This window comes from Pistacia vera, unplaced genomic scaffold, assembly GCF_008641045.1.
Source record: "Pistacia vera cultivar Batoury unplaced genomic scaffold, PisVer_v2 Contig483, whole genome shotgun sequence".
Classification (NCBI taxonomy): Eukaryota; Viridiplantae; Streptophyta; class Magnoliopsida; order Sapindales; family Anacardiaceae; genus Pistacia; species Pistacia vera.
The window spans coordinates 971,300-985,610 of NW_022196316.1; the positions used below are offsets into that span (position 1 = coordinate 971,300).

The 14,311-nt window shown below is 35.8% G+C and overlaps 3 protein-coding genes across 3 annotated transcripts; 2 read left to right on the plus strand and 1 right to left on the minus strand.

Moving 5' to 3' along the window:
* Positions 1-2,232: 2,232 nt before the first annotated feature.
* Positions 2,233-3,126, plus strand: LOC116146718 (zinc finger protein 8-like). Its single transcript, XM_031432140.1, has one exon. It carries the CDS (start codon positions 2,331-2,333, stop codon positions 2,913-2,915), a length of 585 nt encoding a protein of 194 aa, XP_031288000.1. The 5' UTR covers positions 2,233-2,330; the 3' UTR covers positions 2,916-3,126.
* Positions 3,127-3,748: 622 nt separating this feature from the next.
* Positions 3,749-4,354, plus strand: LOC116146726. Its single transcript, XM_031432148.1, has one exon. It carries the CDS (start codon positions 3,868-3,870, stop codon positions 4,198-4,200), a length of 333 nt encoding a protein of 110 aa, XP_031288008.1. The 5' UTR covers positions 3,749-3,867; the 3' UTR covers positions 4,201-4,354.
* Positions 4,355-5,701: 1,347 nt separating this feature from the next.
* On the minus strand, positions 5,702-6,286 carry LOC116146865. The gene has a single exon (XM_031432312.1). It carries the CDS (start codon positions 6,284-6,286, stop codon positions 5,702-5,704), a length of 585 nt encoding a protein of 194 aa, XP_031288172.1.
* Positions 6,287-14,311: the final 8,025 nt, after the last annotated feature.

Here is a 14,311-nt window from a genome sequence, read left to right on the forward strand (position 1 = left end):
GGTAGACGATCATCATAAACCCTAGTAGGTCCAGTTTCCCACTCAATGATTTTCGTCACTGCCCTGAATCCAAACAACGGAGAGGCATGGTGATTTGACACCATAAGGGCAGTGGTGGGGGCGGGGCTAATTCTGTTTCGCTAAACTTCTTGGATTTTTCCCAATCACATGTGAGTTTATGTACTTATGTTGTGTAAAAGTATTAAAGTTAAAATAAGGGAGCACTGAAGCATAGCTATTATGTCTCCTATACAACAATCCGGTGTCACAAGGGAAAGAGCTAGAATAACCTAAACCCTAAAGCTACTTATAATTTTCCAAAAGACCTTTACCAAACGGTCATAGGATATTGGTACAAATGAAATGCACAATAATTCACCGAATAACAGACAAGATCATGTGATCTTCAAGATACTGGCACTTGCAGTACTTCAGTTTCAAACAAGTAATTTATTGAAGGAGAAAGTTATAATGTCCTTGCAAAGATAAAGCCTTGAAGTCACGTGTGTGTTTTAAATTAATATAATATCAGTTATAAAAAATTCTTCTTAAAGTCTTGTAATATCCATGGAAACACCAAAAAAAAAAAAAGCTGAAATAAGAGGATTTACCAAGATCTTTTGGTATATCCGATTACGACTTATAATTGGTGAAATTGTAATTATAAGAATAAGATGTGAATGAAGCTTGGATTATGGGAGACACTGTAATCGTTTTGACCTGTCCATAAGAGGTGAAGAATGCTAGTCTGTGACTGTCCATGCGCAGGTTGGTGGCAGACAGCCTATCTCCTCCATAAACTACGACGCACTGAAACGTGTCGTTACATGCTGACAATCGTCTTATGCAAAGTACAACAAATCATTTATTTCTTTTCATACCCAATTTGAAAGCTGAAAGCCTCAGTTTTTATGGTTCTTTCTAGTCTCTACTTCACACTTCACACAATTATTCCATTCAAAATTGCCCAAACATAAGTTTTTCAATTGTAAAATAAGTTATATCACGTAATCTCTTAAGGTCCGATTTCAAACCATGGCGGCATTGTGGCTTTCATGTCTATTTAAACCGATATAACAAAGTAAGTATATATAATTATTCAATACACTAACACCGGAAATCTAAAAACATCTGTTAAGTTATAAAGAGAATTCATGCATACTTTTACGTTAAGATGAAGGATAAAATAATGCATGTAAAATTTGTTGGATCATTCGTGGATGTGATTGCTTCACATCTTTAATTACGTGATACTCAGAGAGAATATACAAATTCTAAATTTGTTCTGATATTATTTGGATACTACCCCATGTGAAGCACGCATTAAAAAATGAAGAGTAGATTAATCTTTTGGGTGACTATTATGTCAAAGCTTTTCTATTTCCGATTAGCATTCGCATGTTTAGATCCGCTGGGGACATTTGTGGTTAACTTCCAATAAGCAACGTGTATACCGTGAGCATGACATTAAGGCTAAAGAAAAGAACTATAGCAGTACTATCTAGCTAGTATTTACTGGAATCCTCTAAGTAGATGCCAAATCCTTAAATCGCTGGCTCATGGACTTGTAACCCACGAGAACTTCGCAATCAAATCCATTGATTTGTGAATTTTGGGTATTAAAGACTTAAAGAGATCTGACCTATTGTCAAAAGGAGAGGAACTTGCGCCAGATTGAATGCAGTGGGACAGGGGCCGAAACCGATCTACCTTCTCTGAGTGGCTTAGGTTACTTTTACTTTTACCTCTATCCAAAGGCCCAAACCATATCTTAATTATAAATAAATAAATACCCACTGTTTGAATTTACTGACGGGTAAATATATCGTTGATTCTTTATGCCATACCACATGTATGGCAGAACCCTGGTCCCAGGACAAGACAACCTTAAGATTAGCATTGGCTCGTGCCTACACTCGCAGACAATGAACATTGACCCACAATGGCAAAAGCCCTTTTTTCACGGGCTCTTTTTTTCAGAGTTTCACCAATATCAAGATCCTTAGGATCCATTTCCACCAATGAAAGATTTTTTAGAATATTATATAGTATTACTAACAGTGTCAAAAAGAAGTGTTTATCCGACCTAGAGCTAGCAATATTATTTTCCTACCCCAACTTTTTCATTTGGGAATCGTACTACTAACTCGCGACTTTTTTCTCACATGATTAGCAAGTCTAACAGTAGAAAATTATGAGGATTCATTACTTTCTACTGCTCCTTCATGGACAGGGCCGAAACAGAAGAGGGATTAACCCCAGTTCCCTATAAATACATGCTGTTTTATTCCAAACATCACAGACACTTCTCTCGCTAATTCATAATTCATATGGGAGAGAGATCGATTCCATCCAAAATATTACCAGCTAATGTGGGACAAGACAAACATTCTGATGATAAACCAGCTTCAGCACTAAAGCTATTCGGATTTCCATTAACTGAGCAAGATGAAATTCTTGAGAAAACAGAAAATGTTGAAGGTAGAAAGTTCCGGTGCCATTTTTGCGGCAGAGTGTTCGCTAATTCTCAAGCGCTAGGGGGCCATCAAAATGCGCACAAAAGGGAGCGTCAAAGAGCGAAATCACGTGCTCAGTTTCATGGTCATGATCAACGGTTCATACCAGCTGCTGCATCACCTATTCTCAGCTCACATGCAGTGAGACCTGCAACACCCATTTATCAAGGACAATTTATCAGCAGTATTAGTACTCCTGCTACAATTGGATCACAGCCCACTTATTGTTATACGTCTCGCCCGTTGTTGCTTCCATCATCGCCTTCTCGAATTTACCTTGCCCGGCCTTTGCATTTTGCGACTGCAATGCCTTCGTTTACTGAATTTTCTGGCAAACTACCTGACGGAGTGGGAGACAGAGGCGTTGATCTGCATCTTAAACTTTCTTCCTCAGGTTGATTTTCTATAAGTTAATTAAGATAATCTATCCATGACATGCACAGAAGCCTGTCTTAGTTTTCCTTCTTTTGGCAAGGTTGAGTGTATTTCTCTCTCTTTTTCTGTAACATCTTCTAGGGTAATTAAAGTGTGATTTTGAAGGCATTAGGCGATGGTCAGAGACTGATTGTATAGTTGTATCATTAATTTCGCTCTGCCATATATATATATATATATATATATATATAGACGTTAACATTAAACAATAGCTCTTGGTAGCCACTGGTTTAATATGTGCAAGCTGCTGCGTATTCATGAGCAGTTACAGGTATAATTATGGCCTTAAACGTGTAGACGAATTACCCCGGAAAATTGAATGGTCATGTGATTTAATGCAGTGAAGAATATATCGGAAGAAATTATGCTAGAGCCATGAAAAGCTTTTAATTAACCAATCCAGCTAAATAGAAATAAGGATAATGTAAGAGAATCTGTTAAGTTGAACGAGACATCCAAAAAGGTTGGCAAAAAGTTCAAATCACGTAATATGCTCCAAAAATTGTGATTAATAAACTTTTGAGCGTACTAGATATAGCTATTTATTTAAATAATAACAGAATTAATTAAGTAAAGTAACTTAGTTGAAGGCAGACAGGAGGTTTCATCCAACCAGAGATCGGGAACATCGAGGCTGTCCGTAACACAAAACATTTCATTACAGCTAAACAATTTTTTTTTTTTTTTTAATTCCAAAACCGAAAAGTAATCATCGAGTATAGAAAGCACCAGCACGCACAACTCATTACAGTCCTTTTTATATCCTTTATTTTATTTTTTTCCCAGTTTACCCTTCACTTCCCCGAACCCTAACATCAGTAAGATCACATTTATAAACCCTAAATATATTGTAAACACTTCTCGTCTCTGATCTCACAATCTTTCCCTCTCAATTAAGAGGATATTTTTTATTTAAATGGATGGATTCGGGTCGGGTCAGAGGTCATACGGAGGTGACCGGAGACTGGAGATTGTTAGTGGGAAAAGCTTTGGTACTGCATTTGGGGCCAACCAGATCTACGTGACTCGGTCTCACTCACCCGATCTGCCGCCGATTCCGCCACGGGCGACTCGGCCGAATAATAGCGCGTCTGTAAAACCGTGGGGCTTTAGCGATCCTGAGATGAAGAGAAAGAAGAGGATTGCCAAGTATAAGGTTTACACTGTTGAAGGTAAAGTTAAGGCCTCTTTGAGAAAGGGGTTTCGTTGGATCAAGAACAAGTGCTCCCAGATCGTCCACGGGTACTAGTTTTCTTTTGCAAGAAAGAATCTGCGGCTTGGATGTGTACACGTCATATGGGACCCAATGGGAACGTGCTGATGTGGAAGGCGGAGTGCTAATTTAGATACTGAAGCGTAGTCGTACAAATGGGGTATCGTTTTGTTTTTTTGTTTTTATCGAAAATGGAAAGGTTTTTTCTTTTTCTTAATTTGAAATTCGGCTATTTATTTTCTTTGTGGCCTTTGCCCTTTGGAGTTTTTATGTTTTTTTCGGTTCAAATGCGAAGTGAGTTTTAGGGAATTAAAGTCATTTTACTGTGAGAAGTAGGAAATGGTTTTGAACCGAATTTCGTCTTGAAAAATGCGCATATACAATCTTTAAATTAATATAAAGTATTTCTACAAATTAATAACATATTGTATAATGTCACCTTATTTATTTGAATTGTTCAATTGATTTTTTGTATAAATAAATCAATAATCATTCATGTAGTATATTCTTTTATGATGTAACGTTCTTTGATTTTTTTTTTTTTTTTTCACTAGAATGTTTCCCCTCCAATTCCAAAGGTGCATTATTATGATGTTTCTCTATTTTCCGTTTTAAAGTCTGTTAAACAAGCCAATTACTGAAAATACGAAGCTTATACGCGTAATTATACGTGAATGAGCTTTGTAAAGTGAAGGCCCAATACTCAATAGCCCTACCATACTGTATGCAACTTTGGTTTCACAGAATCCTGGTCCATGTAATGAAACGCCCCAAGTAATGATGTTCTTATTTTCTACAATTTCAATATACTCTTTAATTAGTTGCAAATATTTCTAAGTCGAATAACAGAAAGTAAATGGTAACTGCTCACAGAATTTAAAAGAGAAAATAAATTAATGGATATAAAGCATACATAAACTCATCCAAACTTCTCCATCTCTGCTGAATTAAGGTTACTTTCTGCTCTACAAGACCTAAATTAAAAAAAAAAAAAAAAAAAAAAAAAAAAAAAAAAAATCACTCATCACATGCAATAAGCCGTTCTTAAATCCATATATGTATAAAACCAACTCATACAGATTCTTTCTTTCCCCTTCACCTCTTTCCTTCTTTGCCTTCATTGATTTGAGAAGTAAAACTAATGCAGGATATCATATGTTTAACTTATTTTATTTAAATCAATTTTATAAATCTCAACACATATACATCCATTTCAAAAACAAAGATGAAACAAAGAGAAAAATAGATGTATATATGACGAGATTTTGTTAGTTGACTTGCCGAGAGAGAGTGACGTGATTAGTTGATTCAACTTAAAACCTTTACTATGAACTCCGCCAGCCCCTAGATTAGTAGATTGTACCCGACCCCATCGTGATTTAGGCCCATCGATTTCTGGCACCGAAACAAAGAAACAAGCAAAAACAAAAAGAGAAACACACATAAATTTTAGAGCCCACCAACCACAGAATGGATGCATGCATGAGCAAAATATACATGAACATGATCCATCATCTTCAGCCTCCGCCTTAGCCTCTTATGACGTTTGTCTGAGTCTCCTGTTGTGAGTGCTCATATAGTGGACGTTTTGAATCCTCATCTGTTCATAAAATTGAGCTATAAACTCCTCCGCCTTGACATCAATCATCTCGTCACCACCGTTATCATTGTTTTCTTCATTGTCATCTGCAGTAGTCGCCGTATCAAGCTCTTGGAGATCCTGTGCAGAAGCGTATTGGCTCATGCCATCATCAGACTCACAGGGTGGAGCCAATGTCTTAGTTGGTGCTGGCGATAAAGGAGGCGTTAACACATCCTCAAACTTTTCGACCATTGGCACAGACATAGGCATTTCATCGGAAGATGGTGGACACTGGCTGCTTCCGGCATGTAATGGACGCATGGATGCCAAAACTTCTGTCCATGGACCCGTGGAAGACACATCGACCTCCATAGATGCTTTTGATTTTTTAGATTTACGACGAAGCATGTACAATGCTAGCCTGACAAAATGCACTACACCCCCCATTTTCTTCTTCGACTTACGTAAGCCTTGGTCGTTGACCATCTTGTTCTTCCCATTTCTGATGGTGACGACCTTGGTGCCTGAAATATGTTCCATTAGGTGAAAGACTTGAAGGGGGTCTTTCTTTTTATTATTAGTATGTAATGGGGTTGTGTTATATACACGGACTCAACCCCCTACCAACCATGCACGAAGCAAGCAGGATGATATTTTTAGAAAGACGGAGTGATTTGGCAAGGGACTCAGGCCCAACAAGTGTATATATACATATATATATATAAATATATAAATATGCAAATAATGTGATTAATTATTACTAAGAATGTCCAATGTATGTTGAAGTTAAACGGTGAAAGAATCATATATATTCGGGTTAATTAAATAAACACCGTAGTTAATTTTTTGAGACGACAGCTTATAATACTTCTCACTATACTTGTTAATTACATAAATAAAAGACCAATTAGATTAATATCAGCAAATATCACAGGAAATGCGTATAAATAAATGACCAAAGTCCAAAAGACAAACATAGGTACATCAAAAGAAGAAGTATATATGTTTGATTATTTGTCAAATTTGCTCCAACGTGTTAAAAGAGAAGGGAAAAAAATATGAAGACAATTATACATATCATTTTCTATACCACATAATAGATTATATTTTCTGATGAATTATTCGTAATTGTGCCCTATGATATAACAGTGGTTTGTTAAACAGGTTGATTAATAAATAGATACACAAGTTAAAAAAATAAAAAGGAAACAGCTGGTAGAGGTGGTGGCAGAATTGTAATAAGAAGAAACATTGGAGGTAATGTGGTACGAAGTTAGGTAGAAGCAGAACGTGGTGGCGTTGTTGTAGGCAAAGGAATAGGTTGAGGGAATTAAGAAGTCAGTATAATCAAACGGCTATCATTAATTTGATGGCGTAAGTTGCACTGTTTAGTTGAATGATTGAATTGGTCAGATTAACAGCTTTACATGTGTTCTTGATTTTGTCTTTACAACCCCAAAACATGCAATGCAACCAGCGTGACACTCATACATCCACTATTTTCAAATACAATCAACATAACAAAATCACCATTATGTTATATATTTGGTGGCTGTCCATGGTAAGGCTTTGTGTCCCTTGTGCGACGTGTCTTTATTCTTTAAGTGGCATAGGGAGGTTACGTTTTAATGCCAACTGTCTTTGATTTTGCAACTTTTGATTAGTTTGGGGGCGCTATAATGCCTATATAAACTCCTCCCCCCTTTGTGATTTTGCCGTGGAGAGAACGATTTACACATACCCAAGGTTTACTGAAACGACAAGTTGGTATCTAAAAGATTTTGAAACAACAAATAGGTACCTTCCGTCATGTTCTATTAGTGATTTTCGTTTGATAATAGTGAAAAGACTAAAATACCCTTGAAAGTTTAATATTTTAGTTTTTTTATAAATTTAAAAATTTCTAAAAAAACCCCCTAGATTTGCTAATTTGACTAAATACCCCAGTATATAAAAATTTTATAAAATAACAAAAACACCCTCACCACCCGCAGTGCCAGATTCTGGCCAGCACCATCGAAATCTGGTCGAAAAATTGCGTTACGACACAGATCCGTCGGATCTATGTCGTAACGCATCGATATGGCCTTTTTCGGCCTCGACGGCCATATTTGGCCTTTTCTGGCCAGATCCTCCACGGATCTTGCCGAAAAATACCAGATCGACGTGTTACGACACAGATCGAAGGGTTTGTGTCGTAACACAATTTTTTGGGCAAGATTCCGACCTCGACGGCCAGATCTGGTCGTAAATCTGGCCCTTTTCGGTCATATCAGCCACGGATCTTGTCGAAAAATGTTAGATCTACGCGTTACGACACAGATCCGATGGGTCTGTGTCGTAACGCAAATTTTCGGCTAGATTCCGACGGTGCTGGTCGGAATCTGGCACTGCGGGTGGCAGGGGTGTTTTTGTTATTTTATAAAATTTTTATATATTGAGATATTTAGTCAAATTAGCAAACCTAGGGGGTTTTTTAAAAATTTTTAAATTTATAAAAAAACTAAAATATTAAATTTTCAAGGGCATTTTAGTCTTTTTACTATTATCAAACTAAAATCACTAACAGAACATGACAGAAGGTATCTATTTGTCATTTCAAAACCTTTTGGGTATCAAGTTATTATTTCAACAAACCTTGGGCATGCGTAAGTCGTTCGGCCTTTTGCTGTACCGGTATGAGAATCAAGTGAATGAGAATGAAATAACACTTAAGCCCTTCTATTCTTCTGTTACTCCAAGTAACACTTAAGCCCTTCTATTCTTCTTTTATTCCAAGAGTCGCTTATCTTTTATCTATTACGTTTTAGTACCTAATATAATACTATTGTTTTATATTTCCGCAATTATTATACAACACATTATTGTTTTATTGTTTTTCTTACACACCCACTTTATGCATAATAAAATAAAATTGTATATCTGTATTAATTCAATTCATGTCTATATTAGGAGGTAATTAAGTAATAAAATATGATTGCCGGCTGGTTTATTCCCAATAAACAAAAAAAATAAAATAAAATAATTGTATGGAATGTGACACTGATGGCATGTTTACTTTGCCTCTAACACAAGGGAATGCCTATTCCTTTGTTTAATTTGTAGACAAACGAGGGAATGAGTATTCCCATTTTGGGAGAATCCGATTCCTCCCAAATTTGTGAGAAATCAGTATTTCAAGGGCAAGAAATGAGTATTACTATTTTATTTTATTTTTTGTAATTTAATTAAATATTAAATATTTAATAAATTAATAATTATTGAAGACAAATATTACTAAAAATTAAAATTTTATTCCAAATTAAAATATATATATATTATTCAATTATAATACAAAAATATTATTTTATTTAAAATTTTAAAATATTACAAACTTCAAAGCCGGTCAATGCTAATCAAAGTTGTTGGACAACTATGTTTTCTTACTCTTTCGATGTCACTATTGACGAGTGAAGAGTCTATGGCTAACGATTTGGTGATCTAGATGGACATCGGTTGTCAGAGATTGATGTATTGACGTCAAGTCCAATGACGAAAGATAAGATCACCCACTAATGATGACATTGGAAGAGTGAAAGAGTGTCTCCGTTTGATTGGCGTTGACTGGTTTTGAAATTTATAATTTTTTTTTAATTTTTATAAATAAAATAATATATTTTTTATTATTATTAAATAAAAATGTATTTAGTTATATATAGAAGATGCTATTTCAATTTAAATATTTTATGAATTATTTTAAATTATTAAGTTATTTTGCCTAATATATTTTCAAGAAATTTTATTGTCTAACGAAATAAATAAATAAATTTTATTAGAACCACTAAAAATTTGTAATGTATGTNTCGGTTGTCAGAGATTGATGTATTGACGTCAAGTCCAATGACGAAAGATAAGATCACCCACTAATGATGACATTGGAAAAGTGAAAGAACGTCTCCGTTTGATTGGCGTTGACTGGTTTTGAAATTTATAATTTTTTTTTAATTTTTATAAATAAAATAATATATTTTTTATTATTATTAAATAAAAATGTATTTAGTTATATATAGAATATGCTATTTCAATTTAAATATTTTATGAATTATTTTAAATTATTAAGTTATTTTGCCTAATATATTTTCAAGAAATTTTATTGTCTAACGAAATAAATAAATAAATTTTATTAGAACCACTAAAAATTTGTAATGTATGTGTCTAGTTTTTGCTGCCTTATGGGTACAAGAATGTCAGTCGTCAGATGCATAATTTGGGAAAATAAAAAAATAAAAAAAGGGTCATTATATTATAGAGTAAACGCCTTCTTCCCAGCCAAGGTTTGGCCTAATGACACTTTCCCACCCGTTAAGTTTCAAAATAACACTTTAGTATGCATGTTAAGATTCATCCATTAAGTTTAACTGAAGAAGGATATAGTAGTAAATTCAAAAAATTGTTAAGGGGTAATTGTGCCATTTTATCCCCCATATATAAATCCTAAATCCTCTCAAACTGCTACAGTGTCACCGCCACTTTTGCTGGTTGTTTCAAGCCGATTTCGGCTGGTTTTCTCATCAAAACCGATAGAGATCTTCACTTCTTCATCCTTTGAGCCTTATCCCAGCCTAATTGTCCAAGATTTGGCCGGATTAAGTCGTTTACCACGGAAAAAACCCAGCCCTCGCACCGCTAGTCCAGGCCAAATCGGCTTGTTTTCGGTGTCGTCGACCTCCCTCGACTCCACCAAAATAATCCCCTCACCTCCCTCATCAAAACCCCTACCACCACACACTTGTTTAGCTCGCCTTTCTTCGATCACCGTGCTTGCCTTGTTTCCAGTGCCCCAAGCTTTTCCAGTCGATCCTGTCATCAGAAACTAGCCCCGACACTGCCAAACACACCATCGGTACTTCCTCTCCAAAACCCCTAACAAACTCAGTCATGTTTGCCCACCGAACGCCGACGATCACCGCCTCCTTTCCTAGGGTTTTTTGCTTGATTGATGATTTGGATGTAATTATTTGGAGTTGTTTTATTAGAAATCAACTAGAGAAGTTGGTTTAGAAGTGCTTGTGGTTATGTGTGGTTGTTTTTCCAGTCGCTGGATTAGAAGTGTTTGTGGTTGTGTGGGATTGATTTTCCGGTCGTCGGAATCAGAGGTGGCAAAAGAGAGAAGAAAAGAGGAGAATAAGGGAGAAGGGTGTTTTTGTCCTTAGTCCGTACAGTGTTTTTATTGTGTTACATAATGGATTTTTGTAATAGAACATAATAGTGGGTGGAAAAGTCTCGTTTTAAAACTTGATGGGTGGGAAAAGTGTCATATGGTAACTTAATGGGTGGGAATGTGTTATTGGGCCAAACCTTGGGTGGGAAAAAGTCGTCTACTCTGTAGTCTATATTATATATAGAATGGTTTTCAAATACAGTATCACAGTTGTTGATGATGGGTCAAGTACGACATACTCAAATTCAGTGTGGTTATGTGTGAGTGTGACCACATAAATTTTCATGGAATTACTAGTTTTATTTCATGGGTAAGCTTCACCGGTTTCAAGTGTAATTTATATAAAATTGACAATTTGGACAGCCTACCGAACACTGTACTGAATGTGAACCAAACATCTGCGGGTGTATTTTTGTTTTTCTATTTTGAAATCCTACCAAAAAAATATATTCGTTTCCGTTCTGAAAATCATATTCTATACTATTTAACTATTTTTAAACCCCATAGATTAGTTAATTTAACTAAACATTTCCAACAAAAAAGTTTAAAAATTAACAAAAACACTCTCACCCATCCACATTTGTCAGATTCTGACCATAACCGCCGTAAGGTGATTGGAATTTAGTGTAATGACACACTATTGGCTGGATTTGGCCGGTAGTGCACCGATCTAGTATTTTTCAGTCAGATCCACTGTGAATTTAGCCAAAAAAGGCCAGATCTATAGTCAAAGATCTGGCCGTACAGTCAGATCTTTGGCCGTAGCTGGTCATCAACAATGGCCAATGTTGACGACCAAATGTGGCCAGAAAAGGCCATATCGATGCACAATCGATCAATCCGGTCGGTTGTGCGCCATTATGATGACTTCTAGCTACCCTTCGGCAGTGGTGGCCGACTGCTGGCTTTTAATAGGTGGGTGGGGGTGTTTTTGTTAATTTTTAATATGTTATTGTAGGGGTGTTTAACAAAATTAACAAACTTAAGGGGTATTTTTGTTAATTTTTAAATCCTACCTCGTAATAACCACCCGACTCAGCTTTTTCAAAAATCTTACCTAAAATAATAAAACAAACACACCTAAGGGTGAACGATTGCCTTAATGATGATGAAATGTGATATAATATTCTTATTCAAATAAACTTGCTACAATCGTTTACTGTCTGATAAGAGATCCCATTTTTACATCACCCACATTTTTTTTTCTTATTTATTTACAAACAATGCTCAGGTTCAAGTGGTAATATGAACCTGAAAGGGCGCATCGCTGCATTGCTACCACTTCTGGAAGAGAAAATAGTCTTAAATTGATTTAATGAATAACCGCTGTACAACACCATAAATCAACGATGAATGTAGAATACATTCGATTATTAATAAGCTCTCCCATCAAGGTTAATCAACCCTACTTTTACAGAACTTGGATTGCTTTTCTCTTATTTTTTTTTCTATTCAATAGTGCTACGGACACCGGGATTCTTACACCAAAATCTTATACTAGCATACGTGTCTCGTGACTCACACCTGACACATTTCACGTTATTAATTTTTTTTCTAGTGAACAGTCGTTCATCAAATATGGACGGCCGTTCACTTACATAGACTCTCGTCCATATTATATGGACGGGGGTCCATTTACTACGGACGGGCATCCCCATTAAAGGACGCCCGTCCATCAGTTAATGGAATAAAAAATATAAACAAAAATTAGGGACGGCCGTTCATAAGTTATGGATGGCCGTCCTTAAATATTGGATGGGCGTTCATATGTTAATGGACGCCCATCCATTAGCAATCGTATTTAAAAATTAAAAAACATTTAGGGACGGCCGTTCATTAGTTATGGACGACCGTCCCTTAATTTTAGATGGCCGCCCTCAAATAAAGGACACCCGTCCATAATGTAAATATAAAAATTTTAAAAAAACTTTGGACGCCCGTCCATAACTTGTGGACGGGCATCCGTAAGGAATGGGCGCCCGTCCATCATGTTGTTTTAAAAAATTAAATAAAAAATTTGGACGCTCGTCCATAAATTGTGGACGAGCGTCCCTAACATGTGAACGAGCGTCCGTAAGAATGGACACCTGTCCATAATGTGATTTTAAAAAATTAAATAAAAACTATGGACGCCCGTCCATAAATTGTGGACCGGCATCCCTAAAGTGTGGACAGGCGTCCGTACGGAATGGACGCCCATCCATTATGTATGGACAACCGTTCGTAAGGAATGGACGGCTGTCCCTTATGTAAAGGATGGTCGTCCACATAATATGGACGACCATCCATAATATAATAAAATGTTTTTTTTTTTTATTTGCGAAAAACATTAGCTTCTCCAAAAACCAGCGCGAAAAATCTTTGAACGAAAGAAAAAAGAAAAACTTCATTTTATACCTATCACCGCCTTTTGCTTCATCGTTCCTGTCTATTCAAAGCGTATGCATTCTTCTTGAGTTTCTTCCTCAACAGCTGTTTCTTCCTCATTTTCCAGCTACCGTGACAAGAACGAAAGCTAAAAAAAATTTGTCAAACAATTGTTTACAGTGGAAAGGGAGATAAAGAAGATCAAAATTTGTCCAGATTAGAAAGATTTGTTGAGGTTGTTAACTAGTTTTTATTTTACTTATGCATTTATTTAGTTTTGTATTCTATTTTGGATTGAATATATGTTACAATAGAAAAAAAACTGATAGAGAATATTTGTTGGTGATTGTTGTGAATCAGATTCGTGAACGCGAACACTAGTATTGGTTTTGCATTAAATTACAGAATATGGAAGAGTCTAGTTTGCCTCATTTCAATGATGTTGAGGTAAATTGTGCTCGAACCCTTAACTTTTTCGGTAATATGATTTTAAATTTATTGTATCGTATCGTTTCTTTTGATGTGTTGTATTAGTACATTCTAATTTTGTCTATTATAAAACTATTAAATGATCAGGAAAATGAACATGATGAATTAGAAGATATGGGATGTGCAGAGGAAGAAGTAGAGCCTCATATTGGAATGGTGTTTGATTTAGTTGATAGTCTGGTGAAGTATTACAAACGGTATGGTAACAAAATGGGATTTGAAGCAATGATACGTACGTCAAAGAAAGGCGATGATGGAGAGATGAGATATGTGACAGTGGAATGTTCTTGTTCTGGGAAGGAGAGATGTAAGTCCAGAAATACCTTGAAAAAGCAACCTGTTGCCAAAACAGATTATAAGAGTCGGATTAGTGCAGCTTTGAATGGTGAATGCAAATGGGAAATTAAATCAGTTGTACTTGAACATAACCATGATCTTACAAGTCCGACAAAAAGAAGATATTTCAAGGTTAACCGAACTATACAACCTTATGTGAAACGACGACTTGA

What these genes read in the sequence shown, in the direction of transcription:
- LOC116146718 (XM_031432140.1), top strand. Translation starts at nt 2,331, where the DNA reads ATGGGAGAGAGATCGATTCCATCCAAAATATTACCAGCTAATGTGGGA.
- LOC116146726 (XM_031432148.1), top strand. Translation starts at nt 3,868, where the DNA reads ATGGATGGATTCGGGTCGGGTCAGAGGTCATACGGAGGTGACCGGAGA.
- LOC116146865 (XM_031432312.1), bottom strand. Translation starts at nt 6,286, where the DNA reads ATGGAACATATTTCAGGCACCAAGGTCGTCACCATCAGAAATGGGAAG.